Source organism: Streptopelia decaocto, assembly GCF_964273445.1.
Source record: "Streptopelia decaocto genome assembly, chromosome: 9".
Lineage (NCBI taxonomy): Eukaryota > Metazoa > Chordata > Aves > Columbiformes > Columbidae > Streptopelia > Streptopelia decaocto.
In genome coordinates this window covers 7,576,721-7,593,183 of record NC_138664.1, presented here as the reverse complement: position 1 = coordinate 7,593,183, position 16,463 = coordinate 7,576,721, and the positions used below count along the sequence as shown (strand labels likewise).

Here is a 16,463-nt window from a genome sequence, read left to right as displayed (position 1 = left end):
CCATGTCGTTGCGTGCTGGAATAACGTATGGACCATCCTCAGGTGCTGAGAGACAGACATGACAGTACAGCCCTCACAGCCCTTCGGATTGCTTACTGCCCATGTCTCTTCACAGGAATTTTTTGAGTTTAAAAAGCCAGCCAAAACCACCACAGAGTTATCAAGCTCCAGACATTTGAATATTTGCCTGTAGGTTGCAAGTGAGTGCACAACGAATAGAAGCAGCATTTTAAATAATCACACATTTGGGCGTGAAAATGAGTATTTTTACATTAATAAAACAACCAGCAAAAATGAAACCCTTGGGGTGTGAAATAACCCCATAACAAAATAAATAAATAAATAGTCAGTTTATGTGAAAATAGCACCAAAAGTCATTTTCACACAACTCCAGTTATAACTTTGTAAGGCACAAATGTAAATGACACATTAAGATTATATTTAACTGTTCACTCACTAAAATGATACAGTGGTCCCTTAGCCATAGTTGACTTTTTTCACCAAATCTGGAAGTAGAAGCTGGGGAGCAGTTCGTGGAGAACCGGACAGCGGGGATTTCATTCTGTCCAAATTCAGACAGAGGGGTAAAGAAACCACTTTAGCTAAAGTAATGTTCCAGGGCAAGCCCACTCTTGCTACCCAGAGCTGCAAGGAAGATCATCTGTCGGCTCTATCTGCATCATGCTGACTTCATTTACACATCTTCAATTGAGCTTAGAAATGTGGTGATAATGCAGTTTAACCAACACAACATAACTTCTCCTGCAGCCACTAAACAGACTAAGAAAATAAAACGGATACTACCAGTTCCTAGGATATAATGACAACTGCATGCATATTATTACCTAGCATGCATGCTAAAATCACTTCTAGACAATAGCTTTTTCAAATGATAATACAAAATATGCCCAGCCAAGGAACAGGCAGAGACAGACTGGGATTAGAAAGTCTTGTAAATGAAATCAGAGAGTAAAATAGGCTAGCAACTGCCTTTGCACTGCAATATGTGTGTACAATCATTTGAAAACCCTCGAAGTTTGTCAACGTCTTTTCTTTGTTAGAGTTTTGTTCTGGAAACCTGCAGTCTAAACACATCTACAGGATGGTTAGGGTCACTGGTTAACCAAGAGAGAAGCAGACAAATGAAGTACAACAAACAGGATTTTCCAAATTATTTAGGTTTTGGAGTGCTGTTTATCCTTTGTGAAGTCAGCACCTCACAAAACACTGTTGGAAGCAGAAGGAATTCAAAGTCCATCAAGACAACAGTCACTGGCCCGTATTTATTAGCAAGTGGGCAACTGTCAGAAAGAAAGTTGTATTTAACATTACTGTATTTGTGGAAGATGTAAAAAATGATCCTAAATGTATGTTCCACTAAATGCACTTTCCCATCTATTTGAGGTCCCATCACCCAGATAATTTTTCTCCATTCTCCTCAGGTAGCATTCCTTTCTGATTTATTTTGGACTTGATATATTATGCTGCTTCAAAACAAGATTTGGATACCCACAGGTCAGAAACTTTTGCCTAAAAAAAAAAAAAAAAAAAAAACAAACAACAAAAACCACCACACCTGCCTGTTTCTGTCTTTTTTTTTTTTTCCTAAAACCAGCCATGAAACTTCCATTCCTTCAAGGCCTTTTTATTCTCTATTTCTTAGCTGATTACAGCACTGTGGGTGGACCAAAACTAGTCTTCAGCCTCTGGGAAAGAATTAACTCCATCAAAATGAATTTACAGCTGAGAATTAATTATCATCAGTGTGTTACTTCAAATCTTCCTTGCATATCCTGATTTAAGAAACCTTCATTTCTACATTAATTGCCTGAACAAAACCACAAAAATGGTCATACAAAAGATTAAGCATGTCAGGGAGAAAAATACCCAAACCAAAACAAAACACCAAATCAAAAAAAACACAAAACCAAGACAAACAAAACACCCAGCAAATTCAGAAATTGTCTTTTGTGTCCAGCTAATATACATCAACTTACAGTTGTAAATGAAGACACCAAATCTCTGCTATACTGGAAGAGAGGTGCTTCTGGCTTTTTGTATTTCCAAAATATGTAACAGTTAATAAACAGGACATGTTAGACACACTCAAAGGGTTACTACAGCTCTGTGACCTTTCTTCCCTCCCCTATGACTTTATGTTGCTCACAGATATTCAGGGAGACTTGCAAAAGAAACTGTCACACAACCACAAAAATGGAGGTACTTCCAATGACAAAGACTTTGAAAGTGTGAAATATGGGGCAGGCCAGGAGGGGACATCTCCAGTATTAACACAGGAATTCACGATGGACGAGCTACAATCTTCAGAGCTGGGCTTGCAAGGGGAAACCATAAGACCGAAAAAGGAAGGGACTGAAGGCAAAAATTAGCAATAGCCTCGTTCTTTCTACAACTAAGACCAAATAACACTCCTTGCTGCTTCTGCTCTAGCAAGGCATCTGTTACCGAACTGAAAGCCTGGATGGTGGAAATCCACTTCTTATGATCATTTGTTTCAGTGATGAATAGCTTTAATCTTCACAAAAATTGCCCCATATTTTTTCAATCTGTCCTTCAGATATTTTCCTTCTGGATACATCCAAACCAGTGAGCAATACTCCCCAATGCATAGATAATTTTTAATGCTATTCTCTAAGTGTATTTCTGATGCCTACCGCAAATATTGTATGCACACAACTGAAAACTTAGGCTTGAAGTCACAAGCAAGTTCTAAATACTTGCTCGCTTGAATTGCATAGAAAACACTCACACAGAAAGAAATCTTCCATGAAACTTTTGAACAAGTGGTATTCATCAGATTTTTGGCATGTCAAGGGAAAAATCAATATATTAAGCCCAGGAACACTTGGGGACAAGGATGAGGAAAAGAGGAGGAGAAAAAATAAGCAGAGATTAATTCAAAAGGAGGAAGAAAACAGGAATGAAAATCTTGAATATCTTCAGGAATTCAAAGAGTTAGTCTGCCTAGCCCTGGGCTGGTGTAATTTTCAGGATTAGCTTTTTAACAGAAGCTATGTCATCATGTCACTGCTGCTACAAGCACATTAGGGCAATGTTTTACCAGGATTTATCCCATGTACCAGATATGAATTCCCCAGTGTATTAGCAACAAACAAGATTGATGGAAAGGGGAAAGAAAGGGAGAAAAGTTCAGGCATGCATGCCTTTTTGCTCAACTATTATTCTGAGTTTAAAAAAACCCCAACACATGCTGTAGTTATTTAGAGAAAAGCAGACAGCCGAAGTTGGATTTCACTTGCAACTTGCTCTGTGCTAGACTACAAAACACCAACCTTAGTGGTGTCCAGCAAAACCTGTGCCAAACAACATCTTGCGGCCAAAATCCTTGTAGACGGAGAACTTCTGAAACCGAAAAGATTTTATTTGGTATAACAGCAGAGCAATGTCCTCTATTGTCTGCAGGGAACGTTCACTCGCAGCTTCACTCTCGCAGCAGAATGAAGCTCTTGTGGGAGGTGGTAGCCATGGAGTGACAGACAGTCTCTTGGTAGCTAAAATGAATTCCAGACTGAGCTTTGAAAATAGTCACCACAGCAACCTTGAACCGGATCCTGCCTTCAGAGAGAGCCAAAAGCGGTTGAAATGATCCCAGCAATCTGTCTCGCCGAGTCCCTGTCTTGCCCTGCGCTGTGATGTCTGCTGCCTGTCGAGGGCTTCTCGGCACTTCCAGGGGGACAGGGACCCAGAGAGGACGGCTGCCAAACTGGGAGCGATTTGCCTCGTACAGTCCCGAAACTGTGCATCGCAAGATCTTTTTTGTTTATTAACACCATGCTGCAAATGTGCCTGCCTGGCTGTGGAAATGTAGCAAATCTGAGTGTACTTGAAATAATTACCAAATAGAGGAAATGCAACACATACAGGTCAATTTATGCTCTCGGTTAAAAAGGTGTGAAATCTGGAATAATTCCACCACAGCCAATAGAATTACTTCAGACTGATATGAAGGAGAGCACCATCGGCCTTAAGAGGACACATTTTAAAAGCAGGGCACACCATCCCACAGCTGAGGCTGGGGGACCACTGGCTAACAGGCAGAAGATGATAACCACATCTTGTTCAGCAATGCCTACACTTTTTTTCCTTGTAGCAGACAAATTGAATCTGTGCACAAACAACCAGCAAAAGTGTCCTAAACCCAACCCAAGATAAAGCATATGTGAAGAGGCTTAGGGCATAACTCTCTTGCTTTCTCTCTGTGCCAGCGTGAAATGCAGGGGGTTTAAGAAGCATTTGCTGTACTTGCTCACGTTTTCATAGATATGTAAACTCACCCAAAGTCTGGTGATATTGCTACAAGTTTTAAAGCAATACTGGTAGTCACAACAGAATAAAACACCATTCAGATGAGGAACAGACCCATAAGAAGCAACAAGAAAGAAGCTTAAGTGGATACAAAAAGTCATCAGTCATCTTTGATTTAAAAAAGGGAAAGGGAAAGAAAACAACTTCGGCCAGAATAAGTGTTTTCTCCTGGAAATACACATGAGATCCAAGAACAATCACATGGTGATTAGACTTAAATTACTGGATCATCATTTATAAGCTTTATAATCTTTATGATCTTTAACAATTTGGGGTACAGCAGAAAGATAGACCTATTGCCAATTAAAAATAAATTTTAATAACATTTTAAATAGTTGGAATTTTTAAGGGACAAGAACTCCCTGAGGTTTATGTGCTTGGTCCAGTGACCTGCCTAGTATCATTTAATATTCCTCCAGTAATTTAGGGAAGTTACAGTGTTGGCTCACCTACCTCCTGGGCAAGAGGGAGAACTTTAGACTGCCACAGGGATGTTAAGGTTTCTATGTGAGAAGAGCAATATCAGAGTCCCCAGGGTATCTATAAGTCCTCTGCAAGTCCCTCCTTTGATCTCCTCTCTCCCATGACTCCTAAACCTATGAACGGGTGGGTCATGATGCTGGGATAAGGATTGTGCCAATTTATGGGATACCTACAGATAAGAGCAGTCCTAAACAATGCTGCAGCGTAAATAAGAAATAACAACAGATGGTTTATCTTCCAGTTTCTTGTACACAGGAGGCTGCCAAGCAAAGAGCAAAGCAGAACCAGAGCAACCCGTGTTGTGTCTTAACCAGAAGTTGATTAGGTTAATAAGAAGCTTGAAGACAACTTACAGAAGCTATAATTGTGTCTTAAGTGACACCATGTACTACACTTCAGTCAAGATGGTTGCAAGACCAGATGATTGTGTGTGCTTAGAAGTGTCCTGTCATCCAGGTTTGCACCAAGCATAGCTCAGGCAAGTAGCAGAATCTGTCCCTTAGACTTCTCCATCACTAACGTATTCCTGCTCTGTGCACAGAATCATAAGGAAGCAGCAAGAGAAGCCACAAAGAGCCAACTGAAGAAAGAGCAGCAACCTAAGGCAGTCCACGCCTACACAAACACACACCTCGTGGGCTTTTTTAGGACACAATCTTGCACATGATTTTGTGGAGAAGGTGCTTCCTCCTTGTTAGGTTGAACATACCCTGTGTATCATGGGGTATTTTCAAGTCTTTACCATCATTTCTCTTCAGCAATTTTAATGCGAGGTGTTGAAATATTATATTGCAATTGTTGTATTGAAGAGAACAGAAAAAAAAAAAAAAAACACACAACAAACAACTAATGAAATTATTTATACTTCCAGGGAAGAAAACAATGAGATTATATTGTCTTGAATGACCTTTCCTAAGTATGGGGATATAGCATCTTACACAATAGACTCTTGGTTCATGTTTCAATTACTGACCTTTACTGTGGAGAAAATTAATGCAACTTTCATCGTAATCCACCCGTACAAATAAGATCCATACGGAAGGTTTCCACATGCTGAATTTAACTCAAATGGAAAATGTCAGTTGTTTGCTACTGGACGAATTTGACTTTAATTTGTTCGGCTGGAGTCTTTCTGAACTGTGCTCATAAAACTTTGTATATTTTGGTACCTATTTTTGACAGAGAATTTCCTACATTAGAAACACTGGATTTTTCTTCTTTGGGGATTTTTTTTCCACTTTTCTTTTTTCCAATACATGAGATACTGAACATTTCTTGGAAGCTGCCAAATAACTTGGCTTAAATCCACAGTGTCATCTGATCCTTCCCTATTACATCCTGCTAGCCAAGCATGGCTATGCTGGCTCACCACCAGATAGAAACCCTTCAAGAAAACAAACAAACAATAAAGCACACACACACACTCTGACCAAAAAAAAAAAAAGAAGAAAGTAATTGTTGTTGATTTAGTTTTGTGCTTGATATTCTTTGGAATCAGTTATGAGACCTGGAAATAGTAGTATTTTAAGTTTTGCCTGTTTTGGATGAGATGCAAAACTCTTATCCAGACAACTTAAGATCCTGAGAAGACTCCAAGACTCTTTCCAGTCAGGTGCTATGATACACTCACTGAACAAGGTAACTGCTCTTGAAGCTCTTCAGTTATTGTCAAAAAAAAGAAGAAAAAAAAAAGTAAAATAAATAGAAACAGTCAACAATCAGACAACTTACATTGAGCTGCATGTATCTTGTCTATACCTTTCTACTGGCAGGCAAAAGATGTTTCAGTGATGTAATTTTAAAATAATCCTTATACAGACAGCCTGACAGACCCCAGAGCTGACACAGCCTGAACTCCACGTCCAAGATGGCACAAATCCGAGAAGGCGTTGATCCACTGAGCAGCTTGTGCCGAAGGGACAGAGCTCTCTTATCTTTTACAGTCCCTCATGCTGGTATTTGAAGAGGAGAGAGGGGGAAAGAAAGGGGTACTGGCAATTAAGCCCTGTCATTTAAGACAGATAGTTTAGGTGGAGGGACTTAATCTGCTCTTGGGCTTTGGAACTATGAGTCTGTGCATTTATAATTTGTAAACAGTTCATCTCTTAGAGAGTGTGTTACAGTTCCCAGAAGCGTGGTCTGTTATGTCTAACATGCAGGACAACCAGAAAGGCTATGTGTGTGAGTATTTTGATACAGCACGATGATAGGAAACAGAAACAGTGACCTTGTATAGCACAACCCAACTAGGAGATTTCAACTTTAGGAGCTCTTGTATTAGGGAAGGGAAAAAAAATACACAGACTTCTTTTTAAAGTACAGTTGTCTGTTTAAATGTTGACATTGCCATGAGATAATGTCATAAAATTACATTTTTCTTACACTCTCTAGAGAGCACTGGCCACCCTCAGACTTGGAAAAGTCACTTAGAATAACCTAATGTACTGAAAGATGCAAGTCAGAGTGCAAACATGGTTCATCACTGATGCAGAGGGGATATACCCAGGACCCAACGAAGACATTAAGGCAACACTGGACAGTGTTTGATGTGGGACATGTGTAATGACTGGCAATTCTGTCTCCTGGTAATTCTGTCTCAGAATCCCACAGACCCATAACACTAATATATGAATTAATACAAGTTATGAATTATTATTGCTGTAATGCTGGAATATAAAGCTTTATCTTGATAAGAAACCCTGCTGGAAGTGTTTACTGTGAGTGGCTTTAGCCAGTTCTACTACCTCTCTACTTCAAAGAGTCACAGTGCATGAAACAGAGATAGAGACAATGCTGACTACAAAATGGTAGGGCCAAATCATCATTAGTTCAATATTGACTCTCAGGAGTTTTCCTAAACCTGCAATATTTGGTTAAAAGAAACCAAGAAAGAAAATGACAACGAACTTGTTTAGCTGGGGTGGGAAAGCAATATCGAAAATACTAAGTTATTAGATGCATATTTAAGTGACCCAATTGTATTTATAGAGAGAACCTAAGTAAATTGGAGTTATGTCTAAGGTAAACCTGACCTAGAAGATTTCAGCTTTGAAGCAATGAATCCGTTGCACAGCACAGGAAACGGAGCATTAAAATAGGTATTTAATACATCTTTGTTTCTTTTTTCCACCTCAGCACTTGGAAATGAAAAAGAGGAATATTTAAAAGGAAGAAATTAAATGGGATTGGTTCCAGCAAATAAGTTACGCCTTTAGGCATCACACAAATAAGATGTAGGATCAACATTTACAGGTGTTTAGCTTTGAGTACTCACAAAATAGACATATACAGTATTCCTTTGAAAAGGATGCAACTTTCATTTAGCAACTTTTGATGAGTTCCAGATATTGGACAATTAAGTTGACCAACTTTATGACGCAAAGAGTGAATTATAAATGAGAACATATAAAGAATTGTGAGTAGCAAGAAACCTGTAATTCAACAAGATTGTCTGAAGTTCACTTTGTAACTCTGATGGATTTCTGGTTGCTCATTAAAATATAACCACCACAGAAGAGCAGGTTAAATTTAAATAACTACTTCCATCAATTAGTCTGCTAAGCTTCAATCTGCGACTGAGAAGACTTACAGTGCACTTGCTGACTGTGGTACTGATGTACTTCGCAATGATCAACAATTTCACTGTAACAGGCTTAAAACATAGAATATTCAAGAAGGGGTTTATTAACTTAGTATGCAATCTGAAAGTTTCACATTGCCTTGTGAACATTTTCTTCCTAACAGTTAATGTTCCTTTGCATGCTGTTGCTCGTTAAATAATTCCTCACCTTTTAGCTTTAAAGTATTTATAGATTATCAGATCCTCCTTCACTTACTTATGTTTTTTCAAGCTGTATACATTAAGTTCTCTTAATCTTTCTTCATATGTCATGCCCTCTAATCCTTTTATCATTTGTCACTGTGGTTTGATAAACTTGGAAAAAAAATCCAATGAATTTTTCATAGTGAGAAGAATGAATAAGTACACTCTAACAAAACAAGAAAAAGGTCCTGCCAATTCCAGTTCCTTCTGCATTTCAGCAGATGAACTAAAACAATTTTTTCCCTGGCTCTGAAAGAAATGCTGAGAAAATTTTAACCAGTCCTCCACAAATCACACCAATTCTGGCCTGCAGAAATGAAATGTCAAATCATTTGGGGACAGCCATTAGTAACAAGTGTCATCCAACCCTCGCAATGGAAGCAATGGGGGATTTTACATACTTGTGCGTGTCTTTGCACCTTGTCCACTCATACATGTGCCTGTAAGTACCCATACATGAACACGTGTCTGCTAAGAATTTCAAGCACAAACTGGGAACTGCTCAGATTCAATTAACGTTCAGAGGTTTCATGTGGGTAACGCCACTATTGAATGTCACACAAACCAATCTTTCCATGCTTTCAAAGCTGTCAGTTAGCAAACTGGTAACAATTGCTTTCCCAGTTAACAGAGGTAATAAATGAAGATCTTGTGGAGATACGATGGTTCTCCGCGTTCCTTCTGATCCTAGCTAACGCAATCGTGAGAGATGCTTACCTTATCATCTTCATCCTCATCTTCATCCAGGCCCATAAGCTCCTGCAAAAGCAGATGTCCATATTACACAACACTGCACTTATTTTTCAGTGAGAGGCAATGTTCAAAAACATATGATACTTCGACAACATTTCATTATGCAGTTTTCTTCCACTTCCACTGCAGGTCATCAGAAAACCCACTACTTTCACCTTTCAGAAATAACGTTTCGTATTCAAGGACTTTCTTTTGTGTGTGTGTGATATCATGAACAAAGCATGCACTACCCTATACAGATTTTAAGCCTAAATAAAGTATTAGTGGCTGTGTCCAGTAGTTTGAAGGCAACAGGCTTTCAAATTCGTTGCCAACTTGGACTGTTTGTAAACAGCTTTGTTCCTAGTTTGACAAATGAACCAGTTGGTATGCCAAGGCTGAGGACTCTGTACTCAACTTGTTCCATCCTCACTGCTACAATAACGGTGCCCTCCTTTCAGGGCCACCACCAGAACATCAGACTTTAGAAAATACATTAGTGTGAATGTAATCAATCTCACAAATCACAGTCAGATTTCTATTCAGCATTATTTCCTCCCTTTCCCTTCTACACTGACAGGTAGGGGAGAAAACAAAAGACTTGGCTAAGGCTTGAAATTAGGAGCACTTGTCTTTCAATTCAGGTATTCAGGTATTTAATAAGCTGAGCCTTTAACAGGGCCCTCAGAGTTTTTCTTGGTTAGTTAATAGGTACATTTGAATCAGTGTACTACAAGTTTAAATACAGCAAACATGCAAAGAATATGAAGAATCACAATAAAAGATGATTTGGGTTTTTTTGTAGGGGATTGGGTGTTTTCGGTTTGGGGGTTGGGTGTTTTTTGGTTTTTGTTTTGGTTTTTTGTTTGTTTTGTTTTATCTTTTCCTCCAGAAAAGCAGTTGCATCTAGTATGCAGGAGGTACTGAGAGCTCAGATACCCAGATTTACTCTTTGGCTCTCTACAATACCCTGAGTAGCTGAATTAACACTGATCATGGTTTACATTTATACAGAACCTCTCCACCTGTAAATCGTAAACCATTTTACCAATATTCATGAATTTAGCCTTCTGGCAACTGGATCACGTGTACAAGGTTAGTACTGTTATTCCCTTTTTATAGCACAGAAATCAGAGATAATTTGAGGTCCACTTTGGTGAAAACTGTTGCTTACATTCCTCTGCGTACACAAACTGTGCATCCTGGCACACAAAAACCAAAGGCAGTGCACATGCAGCCAAGGGCTCAAGACGCAAAAAATAAATGACTGTGTAAAAAGCATCGGCATTTTGAAGAAAACCTTTTATCATCTGCAGGACAGATGTGACTGGGGGAGCACCTGATTGTCTATTTTTGACCTACAGATGGTTAGAATCACAGACACACATAAAAAAGAAATCAGGTAATATTAAAGGCACTTTGACTACTTGTTCCATATGATCCAAATCCTGCAAAGCACTTTGGCAGATGTGTAACTGTTTATGCAAAATGCATCTCTGAATTTCACGGCATCGCGTTGCTCGCAGGATGCAAGTGACAGGGAAAGGGCCAACGTTCTAATGGACCTTTCTTCAGTATCGCTACAATCAACTTGCATTTTCATATACAGCCTTTTTGTAGCATCCACCTGAATGATGTACTACTCAGTTTTGGCAATTTATGTGAGACGCTCCTCACTTTGCAACAAACTCACCATAGGTTAAGTGATGGGTGCTGGAAGGTATTCTCTGTTTATTTTTTCCTACGTAAGTTATTAGTATATTATATTGTCGTTTGTATCAAAACCAAAACCAACTGTTTGCCTGGGATCCTCCCACATGAGAAGTTGTCATTTTCTTGATGAAATGAAGTAGTCACTGAAGACACAAAATATTTTTCTACATTTACCTGGACTTGGCTGAAATTGGAGAAAGGCATTTCTTTGATCATTTGTTTGCAAATCAAGTCTATGTTCTGGTCTGGATAATGAAACTTTCCCTATTTTCTAACACTTGGGAATGGATGAAAACTGAACTAGGAAGAAATTTTCTCAATAAAACTAATAAACCAGCTATTGACCATTTAATTTCTAGGATATTATTTCTTTGTCTAAAATCCATGTGATTCATTTGGGTAAAGGTATTCTTCATGGGTGCAAATGTCAATCATCTTTTAATCAAAAGTTATAAAAGAGCTACAATTTAGGCTGCATTTCATTACCGCACTTGTTACACATTTAAAAACAGAATATTACGGACATCCATGAATTTACTCTCATTTCTAACTGTAATTACCATTGTTATGCAAGTAAAGACAATGGTCAACATCAAACAGCATTTCATACCCCAACAGTAGCAGTTTGCCAAACATATTGCAATTATTTTTGTATTTAAATTTTTTTTTTGTCCTGAATCATGTTAAAAATCAGGAGGCTAAATTTCTGGGGTGGAAAAAAGCATTTTTCATTTAAAAGTGGGAGGTGGGGAAGAGGCATAAGAGCTTCTTAAAGTCTCAGATCACAGGACAATGTTTAAAAACAACTGACTTCTCTTCCAGCTTCTACTGACTTTCCTCTTCTGTGACTCATGAATCATCAGCATGATGCAGGGTGTAAGAGCAGTAGGGGCACATGTTTTGGGGACTGATTGCTTTGTAAGTCAGTCTTAATTCAACTTAGTTAAAAACATTTGTAGTTATTTAGCAAGTGAAATCCCCCTCCTACACACTCTCATCATCTTCTCCTACTGCTCTGAATGGTTTATTGCTTGAATTGAATCCGGAAAATTGCGAGGATTGAGGTTTCCTTTCAGTAACTTCCAAATAAAAATGCCATTTAGCTACACAACTAGCTTAATACCATTCGAATGCAAGACATTTTGCTCAAGGGCAAATTCAAGCTGTGGCTGCCAGAAATGCTCCTGCCACTTTACTTGCCTGGGCATCTTGGGTGTTGTTGACCCTCCCGGTTGTGATAAGGGAGAAGTTGTAGGCAAAGAGCAGCAGCAGAGCCAGGGGCACCATGTACAGTTCCACGCTCCAGACGGTGACCACAAATACCTGGGAGAAATACAGCAGCATAAGGGAACACACACAAGAGTTTAAAAGAGGAAGACATATGAGAGGGACTTTCAGTCGTTATCCCTATGTACACTCATTCTTCAATCTCTGTTAACCTCATTTGTATTCTTATTTTGGCAAAGAAAATCTGTTTGCAAAGTGCACTCTCTTTCTATTCTGTTTGAATCCATTAGGCTGCCATTTGTTAGCTTCACCTCCCTTGTTTCTGGTGAAGTACGAGGCCATGAACATAAGGTTAGTCTGAAGGCTTTATTTACTCCTTCCTGAGACCCCATCAAGCCTGAAAGCCCTTTGTCCCTAGTGCATGAGACCCACTTACAGAGGTAAACCTGCTCCACTTCACCAAACCCTAATTGCCCGGGGGTCTTTCACAGGCTAGAGGAGAGTTTCTTCCTCTCATGCAACAGGAGCCATCCAGCTCCCCTGTCACTCCAGGGGGGATGATCAGCAAATATAATTAGTTTTGATCATTTATCCACCTATGTTCTTGGCATAGCAGCATGAAGAAACGACCATCACCTTCCAGAAGACAAGGTTCTTGGTTGCATGCAATGCCTTATTTTGGAAAGGGATTCACTAAACCTAGTCTCTATTTTTCAGCATAGCGTATTTTAATTCCACTGGTTGCTTGGAGTCTCTCTGCCCAGAAATGGTATAAATTTGTGTTTGGAGTGGCATCTAACAAAATCCGCTAATAGCAAAACCAAAAGCCAAATTTTGACGTTCTGTTCTACAAATTGGATCAGCCAAACATGTAACTAACATGATGAGGATTTAAAAAAGCACTTATGATTTTTCAAAAAAGTGATACCAAGCCAAACTGCAATCCTACCTTACAAGTACCAATGATACCTGAACAGACTCCAAACTTGGAGTGGCTGGCAACACAAAGTTAATAAACTAAATCCAGAACTGTCATAAACTATATGTTGTGATCCCATTTCCTTTTCTACTCATACAGAGTGTTTCCAGAAGAACTGCCTAATGCTGGTAGTAATGTGAAGCTATTTTAAACGATCTCCTTTAAAGACAAGTCACAAACAGATTTGATTTTTTTTTCCCCCAAAGGAACCTGGAGTGATCAGAAAGAAAAAAACAAAAAACAAAAAACAAAAACCACACACTTTTTTTAGAGTAATACAGGTAGGCGAAAATTAGTCAGATCCAGCTAATGTATCTCAAACTGCAACAAAAGGAAAACTCTATGGGTGATCAGAAAGCTAAATGTCTACCTCCCTTCATCCTGGGCCCGTCAGATGCTACATATAAAGGCAACGCTGGTACTTGCAGAATGGGATATTTATGGCAATGTATTTTGTGTTATGAACCTGAAAGTCTAACCATTCTGTACCAAACTTCCCAATGCATTCAGCCGGATGAGAATTTACATGGCTACAAAACAGCAGCTGTTGTAACTTTTATACGAAAAGACTTGTCTGACATCAGACAAATGGCCATTTAATATCTACAAAACATAAAACAAGAAACAATGACTGTACATGTAAGCCTGCCCAAACAGCAGTTGCATTTTCTAGTGAACCTGATTTTATGTTAGCTGTTGCTATGCAAGGAATTAGACTGTCATCCAGTTCTTGGCATTTGTAGGCCAGTAAAACAATCTTTGCGATATATTCATTTATAAAATGGGCTGACATCCAGACAATATATCCCCATACTATTGATTTGCAGCACAGGAACATAGAAGAGGATTTGGTTTTGATTTTTTTTTTTCTTTTTGATCCTGCTTTTCAACATACTAAAAAATTAGAAGTGACAATGATTCCAACAGCCACATTTTGTGTGTAAGCAAGGCAACAGAAACATAAGAATTCTGGCCAAGAAGGTATGGTACTTGATCGTCTTACAGGAGTCTTGCATGGCTTTAGTTAATAAAGACTTCGAAAAACGTGATATTCCAAGCTAAAAAGTCTTCCATAAATGAAAAGTTCTAACATGAAGAAGTTCCTCTGAAGCTGTTCCAACTCCCTTGGATTAATCACTACTTGTATTGTAAGACAAAGTGAAGGTGATATTAACTCCTGCCCTACCTCAGATGTCACTCTAAAGAACAAGGACTTGTTATTGTACATATCTATCCAGATAACTGCCTCAGGTATTGACAGATAAAAATAGACACACACATATAAATATACATCTGATCCTTATGTAAACTCCTTCATGGAAATTCATATTGCCAGGTATTAATTCAAACCATTTGTTTCAGCCTGTTGGAGGAGGCTGTATTTACATCATCTCCCTGGGGTATTAGAAAACTCAGTCTTAATGCAGCGAAAAGACTCCACCAGCAGTCAGCCAGGCAAAGTCCTACAGGAGTCAATGAAGCTCTTGAAGAACCTCTCTTCATTCATTCAATTGCAGGACTTGAACCAATTTTAGTGCATCTGTCACCATCCTATACAAACATCACTCTGCTCAGTTACAAGTATAATACAACCTTGCAATCACGGGTCATTTAGGCAAGATACAAAATCAGGACCTTGGTGATTTTAGATCCAACAGTACATTTTGTGTATTATTAAGTTTCAGACCCTAAATAAAACTTAAAACCTAATTACAAAATCTCAGTTTAGTCTCAAATTGATAGCTGAGGCATACTGTTGCATCCTTTCTAATGCTGACTGGTTAATCAGTCGCTGCTCTATCAGGCAGCGATGCTCTGATAGAGCTCCCACATCTCCTTAGGAAGAGTCGCTTTACTGGTACCACTGCAGTAGAGGGAACTTTCATTACTGTGACACAGAAGAGGCACAAGACAAATTGATCTAGCTATTCAGAAATTATTTCGCCTCAGAGGTATGGGAAATGATTGCTACAAACATACAGTACATAATAAAAGTTCAGAGGGTGTTTATAAAGTGAATAGAAATATGTTTGCATTCTAACAGCCTTTTGAGTAGTTCTGCAGCACCAGCTTTCAAAGCAGCTCCCAATCAGGCCCATGTGCTAATCTCATGCAGCTCCCTGACACTGACTACAGCATCATCAGCCCTGTGATGTGAACACCCGCTCCTCAGATTACAAGGTTCTCAACCATGCATGCTTTTATTTTCTCCCTACTGATACCTTATGCCTAGGAGAAGCTCCTCCATTATCCTCCCTAAGTTATTTTCTTAGCAATATCTTTGGCCAAAACTCAAGAATAGTTCTGCTGCTCATGTACACAATGGCCAATACAGGCAACAGCATCATCTTGATTTCTTATAATCCCTAATCTGCCTAATCCACAGGCCGGCAAAGGAAGTCATTAACAGGTTCAGATCACTTGCTGAATATCACAGAAGTCAGGGCCAGAATTCAAGTCTCAGTTTCAAATGATCTGGTTTTAACAAATCTTTTTTTTTTTTTTTTCCCCACAATATTTCACATCATCATTAGACCAAGTTCTGTCAGACATAATCCATGATGTCATTGACACCTTTTCTGCTGGGCTTTATACTGTGAATGAGAGAAGTCAAAACACAGTAGCCAATTTCTAAAAAAAAAATAAAACCAAAACCAAACGAACAAACAAAGTCTAAAAAAAGTCAAACAAGTGGAAGCTGGTTTTCTATGTTACTCCTTTTAATGCAATTTGAGCATATAAAAGTCTATTATAATACTGTGCAATTTAATTCACAGCATTATAAAACAATGATCAAAATAGAAACAGAAATGAGATAGACATATCTAGAGGGGGAAAGAAAAAAAAAGAAAAAGAGCTCTTGAAGCTAATATTTAGACTAGAGTTCTACCTAGAAGAGAACAGCAATATCACAGCCTTGGAGAAAGGACCACTTGATTTCAGCTGATTAATGTGTTGCTATTTCAAAGGGCCTAATAGCTACAAGTTAAAGCTCTAGAGGTTTGGAAGCCATTTCATCTAAAAATCATTGAAGAGGGGTCCAACTGTTCCTGTCAAGAAGCATGGAGTTTGAACAACCATGCGAGTGGCCCTTTTGACAGCAGTACAAAAGATGAGAGAAGGCAGTCTCAACCGAAAGTAAAAACAAACCCTTAGAAA

The 16,463-nt window shown here is 38.8% G+C and overlaps 1 protein-coding gene across 2 annotated transcripts in view; it reads right to left on the bottom strand.

Moving 5' to 3' along the window:
• MCTP2 (multiple C2 and transmembrane domain containing 2) overlaps positions 1-16,463 on the bottom strand; it is a 120,018-nt gene that overhangs the window by 11,197 nt on the left and 92,358 nt on the right. For both annotated transcript variants that reach the window (XM_082061024.1, XM_082061023.1), the window contains 2 exons: positions 12,299-12,421; positions 9,371-9,412 (listed from right to left, as the gene is read on the bottom strand). In XM_082061024.1, coding sequence (XP_081917150.1) covers positions 9,371-9,412; positions 12,299-12,421 — 165 coding nt within the window. The remainder of the gene's footprint in view (positions 1-9,370; positions 9,413-12,298; positions 12,422-16,463) is intronic.